Below are 5,910 nucleotides of genomic sequence, written 5' to 3' on the forward strand. Positions count from 1 at the left end.
TTCCACCTGACTATAGGCCACAGGCCCCTGTGCTGTTCCACCTGACTATAGGCCAGAGGCCCCTGTGCTGTTCCACCTGACTATAGGCCAGAGGCCCCTGTGCTGTTCCACCTGACTATAGGCCACAGGCCCCTGTGCTGTTCCACCTGACTATAGGCCACAGGCCCCTGTGCTGTTCCACCTGACTATAGGCCACAGGCCCCTGTGCTGTTCCACCTGACTATAGGCCACAGGCCCCTGTGCTGTTCCACCTGACTATAGGCCACAGGCCCCTGTGCTGTTCCACCTGACTATAGGCCACAGGCCCCTGTGCTGTTCCACCTGACTATAGGCCACAGGCCCCTGTGCTGTTCCACCTGACTATAGGCCACAGGCCCCTGTGCTGTTCCACCTGACTATAGGCCACAGGCCCCTGTGCTGTTCCACCTGACTATAGGCCACAGGCCCCTGTGCTGTTCCACCTGACTATAGGCCACAGGCCCCTGTGCTGTTCCACCTGACTATAGGCCACAGGCCCCTGTGCTGTTCCACCTGACTATAGGCCACAGGCCCCTTCCTGTTCCACCTGACTATAGGCCACAGGCCCCTTTGCTGTTCCACCGGACTATAGGCCACAGGCCCCTGTGCTGTTCCACCTGACTATAGGCCACAGGCCCCTGTGCTGTTCCACCTGACTATAGGCCACAGGCCCCTGTGCTGTTCCACCTGACTATAGGCCACAGGCCCCTGTGCTGTTCCACCTGACTATAGGCCACAGGCCCCTGTGCTGTTCCACCTGACTATAGGCCACAGGCCCCTGTGCTGTTCCACCTGACTATAGGCCACAGGCCCCTTCCTGTTCCACCTGACTATAGACCACAGGCCCCTTCCTGTTCCACCTGACTATAGGCCACAGGCCCCTGTGCTGTTCCACCTGACTATAGGCCACAGGCCCCTGTGCTGTTCCACCTGACTATAGACCACAGGCCCCTTCCTGTTCCACCTGACTATAGGCCACAGGCCCCTGTGCTGTTCCACCTGACTATAGGCCACAGGCCCCTGTGCTGTTCCACCTGACTATAGGCCACAGGCCCCTGTGCTGTTCCACCTGACTATAGGCCACAGGCCCCTGTGCTGTTCCACCTGACTATAGGCCACAGGCCCCTGTGCTGTTCCACCTGACTATAGGCCACAGGCCCCTGTGCTGTTCCACCTGACTATAGGCCACAGGCCCCTTTGCTGTTCCACCTGACTATAGGCCACAGGCCCCTGTGCTGTTCCACCTGACTATAGGCCAGAGGCCCCTGTGCTGTTCCACCTGACTATAGGCCACAGGCCCCTGTGCTGTTCCACCTGACTATAGGCCACAGGCCCCTGTGCTGTTCCACCTGACTATAGGCCACAGGCCCCTGTGCTGTTCCACCTGACTATAGGCCACAGGCCCCTGTGCTGTTCCACCTGACTATAGGCCACAGGCCCCTGTGCTGTTCCACCTGACTATAGGCCACAGGCCCCTGTGCTGTTCCACCTGACTATAGGCCACAGGCCCCTGTGCGTTTCCACCTGACTATAGGCCACAGGCCCCTGTGCTGTTCCACCTGACTATAGGCCACAGGCCCCTGTGCTGTTCCACCTGACTATAGGCCACAGGCCCCTTCCTGTTCCACCTGACTATAGACCACAGGCCCCTTCCTGTTCCACCTGACTATAGGCCACAGGCCCCTGTGCTGTTCCACCTGACTATAGGCCAGAGGCCCCTGTGCTGTTCCACCTGACTATAGGCCAGAGGCCCCTGTGCTGTTCCACCTGACTATAGGCCACAGGCCCCTGTGCTGTTCCACCTGACTATAGGCCACAGGCCCCTGTGCTGTTCCACCTGACTATAGGCCACAGGCCCCTGTGCTGTTCCACCTGACTATAGGCCACAGGCCCCTGTGCTGTTCCACCTGACTATAGGCCACAGGCCCCTGTGCTGTTCCACCTGACTATAGGCCACAGGCCCCTGTGCTGTTCCACCTGACTATAGGCCACAGGCCCCTGTGCTGTTCCACCTGACTATAGGCCACAGGCCCCTTTGCTGTTCCACCTGACTATAGGCCACAGGCCCCTGTGCTGTTCCACCTGACTATAGGCCAGAGGCCCCTGTGCTGTTCCACCTGACTATAGGCCAGAGGCCCCTGTGCTGTTCCACCTGACTATAGGCCACAGGCCCCTGTGCTGTTCCACCTGACTATAGGCCACAGGCCCCTGTGCTGTTCCACCTGACTATAGGCCACAGGCCCCTGTGCTGTTCCACCTGACTATAGGCCACAGGCCCCTGTGCTGTTCCACCTGACTATAGGCCACAGGCCCCTTCCTGTTCCACCTGACTATAGGCCACAGGCCCGTTCCTGTTCCACCTGACTATAGGCCACAGGCCCCTTCCTGTTCCACCTGACTATAGGCCACAGGCCCCTTCCTGTTCCACCTGACTGTAGGCCACAGGCCCCTGTGCTGTTCCACCTGACTAAAGGCCACAGGCCCCTTCCTGTTCCACCTGACTATAGGCTACAAGCCCCTTCCTGTTCCACCTGACTATAGGCCAAAGGCCCCTTCCTGTTCCACCTGACTATAGGCTACAAGCCCCTTCCTGTTCCACCTGACTATAGGCCAAAGGCCCCTTCCTGTTCCACCTGACTATAGGCCACAGGCCCCTTCCTGTTCCACCTGACTATAGGCCACAGGCCCCTGTGCTGTTCCAACTGACTATAGGCCACAGGCCTCTTCCTGTTCCACCTGACTATAGGCCACAGGCCCCTTCCTGTTCCACCTGACTATAGGCCACAGGCCCCTGTGCTGTTCCACCTGACTATAGGCCACAGGCCCCTGTGCTGTTCCACCTGACTATAGGCCACAGGCCCCTTCCTGTTCCACCTGACTATAGGCCACAGGCCCCTGTGCTGTTTCAACATGTCATTGAAGATGCTCCAAAGATTTTTTACTATCATTCTTCGTGTCATTTATCTGTTTCATAGTGTAGTTTCTTCTTCTTTTTATTTAGTCACATGATTTCTCAATTTGCAATACGTTTGCCAATCAGTTATACAGCCAGACCTATTTGCCATCTCTTTAGCCTCTTCATCATACCATTTTTTAATTCCTTTTCAATCCACGTGGATTTAACAGTGTTTACAGTAATATTCTTAAATGGGTGCATGCTTATTAGTAACTGGGATAAGCATTTTCAAATGTGTCAAGGGCAGCGTCTGGTTGCTCATCATTACACACCACGGACCAACAAATATTATTTACATCAACAACATAGGAATCACTACAAAACTTATTGTATGACCTCTTTTACACAATATTAGGCCCAGCCTTTGGAACTGTGGTTTTCCTAGACATGGCTACTATATTGTGATCACTACATCTGATGGATCTGGATACTGCTTTCAAACACATTTCTGCAGCATTAGTAAAGATATGATCAAAACATGATGATTTCTTTCCTCTACTGTTTGTAACTACCCTGGTAGGTTGACTGATAACCTGAACAAGGTTGACGGCACTAGTTACAGTTTGAAGCTTTCTCTTGAGTGGGCAGCCTGATCACAGCTTTCCTCCAGTATTAGTTAATTAATTAACAGTGTTTTGAGTTTAGTTTGCCTGTTCAACAGTCTTATTTGGGGGTTTGACTGGGACAGACAATGTAACATCCATAATGTTTTAAGGAAAAGTTTTTGTAAAACAAGCACCTTACATTGGATCATCTTTTAACTTTCTCTCTTTAGCTAACGTTCATCAAGGTTTTATGGTCTATTGGTTTCTCTCTTTTCATTGGCAGAATCCTTTTTCAGTGTTATGATATTCATAACATCCATATCCACCAGTCCATCTTCCTGTCAACTAACAGAACTCTGCTGGTTGTCCTGGTAACAGATACCAGTCTATCTTCCTGTCAACCAACAGAACTCTGCTGGTTGTCCTGGTAACATACCAGTCTATCTTCCTGTCAACTAACAGAACTCTGCTGGTTGTCCTGGTAACAGATACCAGTGGGCAGATCTATTTAATTTGTTCAAACTAAACTACAGCACTTACTTTCATGAGTCAAATCTGATCCTTTCTTCTCTCCTCCTCCTCTCACAGTTCCACTCAGCCCCGTTGTTTTCCTGCAGTCCACCAGCAGCACAGACAACCTCTTCATACCCAGCAGTAAGATGCTACCGGGAGAGGCACCACACACGGACTCCGGGAGGGCCGAAGGGCTAGCGTTGTCCTGGTAACCATAAAGAGGGGACACAGACACATATCATTATGGATGCTGAAGCCACTGTTGTCATAAAGTGCTTTACAGACACCCAGCCCAGACCCTGATAGAGCAAGCTGTATGCTAGACCAGACCAAGCTGTACCATCTGGTGTTCTGATCTGGAGAGATTCTTCTCTGCCTCGTCAGCATCAGGATGTTGTTGAGGCTCCCCAGAGGATCCACGATAGTCACGTCTCTCTCCTGTGTGAACGAGAACAGCAAACAGACGATAAACTTATGACCATCTATTACAATCAAGAGGCATGAATATGTCTAAAATGGCCTTTTTCATCATGATTTTGTCAAATATTGTTTGTGTTGCAAATGTATAGGGTCAATTCCACAAAATGGGTGCCTTTAACATCCCTTTGATATTTTAAGTAGATTTCAAAAGCCTGTTATACTAGATGAGGTGAACTTTAATGTAGACCACATGGAGAATGAGAATTCAATACATCGAAGTCCCAAAAACATATGTACCAATGGCAGATTGCCCCTTAAACAATTCCTACAGTACTGAACAACATATTTAAGTGTAGAACTTCAGTAGAATGTCCCTTTAAAACCACACATTAGTTCAACAAGTTTTTTTTGTTTTTTTCAAAAACTGCAGTTTGTGCCCCCGTTTTTAAGACAGTACTCACTGGTTGTAATCTGATCTTCAGCCTCCTCCTTTTTCACTCCCAAAACGTCTTCCTCCTCTTTTATTGAGATAGCCTCCTCTTCCTCTTTTACTCTAAAAGGTTCTTCCTCTTCTTTCACTACATTCTCTTCTTTCAATGTTATGGCATCTTCCTCCTTTTTGATTCTGAAAGCTTCTACCTCCTCCTCTTCCACTTTGACAACCTCTCTCCCATCTTCCTCTTTCACTGTAATATCATCCTCTTCTTCTTTCAATGTGAAAGCCTCCTCTTCCTCCTTTTTCATCCTGAAAGCTTCTCCCTCTCCTTTCATCAGAGCTTCTTTCTCCGTCGAGCTTAGTGAACTCATGCTCCGGTCGATTAGCCTAGTGCGTTATCAATTTACCACATTTGCTAATTTAACAAGCAAATTACATTTAAATGAACTAGTAGACAAGTAAATAGAATTATATTCAAAACACTAAGAGTAAAATACACAAGATTGGTCTAAAGCGCTTCAATGTTTCGGTTTTATGTTCGCTAGCAAACCACCACGTTGGTTGAATCAGAAGCCTTTTGTCGCTGTTGAAGAAGCCTCCAGTTCCGTCCACTAGATTATACGTCACGCAAGCAGCATCACCTGAAAGACTCAAATCGCCATCTGCTGACTAGAGTGGGTAACGCAGATTGGAAAGCCTAAAACCCCAACTCAGCATCTTAACTAACTCATCAATATGTTTTTTAAAAGACAGCTTAACATCAGATACACCATATAAGGTACATACTATATACTTCAATCATTATAACAATTTTTGTTCACTCTAGAAAACAATATATACTTAGTTTTACACAGATTCAATAACAATTTAAGGTCAGTAAAGGTTTTCTGTAAAATAATGACAGCATACTGTAGTTCAGATAGAGCCTGATCAGCAGGGTGGGCAATATAGTACACAACTGTATCGTCTGCATACAGATGCAGGTAGCAGTTTATTTTGACAAAACAATATTGTTAATGTAT

General features: G+C 49.1%; 1 protein-coding gene across 1 annotated transcript; it reads right to left on the reverse strand.

Moving 5' to 3' along the window:
• Positions 1-2,264: 2,264 nt before the first annotated feature.
• Positions 2,265-5,569, reverse strand: LOC129846208 (cilia- and flagella-associated protein 251-like). Its single transcript, XM_055914211.1, has 3 exons — positions 4,914-5,569; positions 4,373-4,470; positions 2,265-4,237 (listed from the first exon to the last, which is right to left on the reverse strand). The coding sequence occupies exons 1-3, from the start codon at positions 5,257-5,259 to the stop codon at positions 4,037-4,039; spliced, it is 645 nt and encodes a 214-aa protein (XP_055770186.1). The 5' UTR covers positions 5,260-5,569; the 3' UTR covers positions 2,265-4,036.
• Positions 5,570-5,910: the final 341 nt, after the last annotated feature.

This window comes from Salvelinus fontinalis, unplaced genomic scaffold (genome assembly GCF_029448725.1).
Source record: "Salvelinus fontinalis isolate EN_2023a unplaced genomic scaffold, ASM2944872v1 scaffold_0479, whole genome shotgun sequence".
NCBI lineage: Eukaryota > Metazoa > Chordata > Actinopteri > Salmoniformes > Salmonidae > Salvelinus > Salvelinus fontinalis.

What these genes read in the sequence shown, in the direction of transcription:
- LOC129846208 (XM_055914211.1), bottom strand. Translation starts at nt 5,259, where the DNA reads ATGAGTTCACTAAGCTCGACGGAGAAAGAAGCTCTGATGAAAGGAGAG. An exon ending in TGAAGATCAGATTACAACCA is followed by an intron (nt 4,471 to 4,913) that starts GTGAGTACTGTC and finishes TCGTTCACACAG; the next exon opens with GAGAGAGACGTGACTATCGT. An exon ending in CCAGATCAGAACACCAGATG is followed by an intron (nt 4,238 to 4,372) that starts GTACAGCTTGGT and finishes TATGGTTACCAG; the next exon opens with GACAACGCTAGCCCTTCGGC.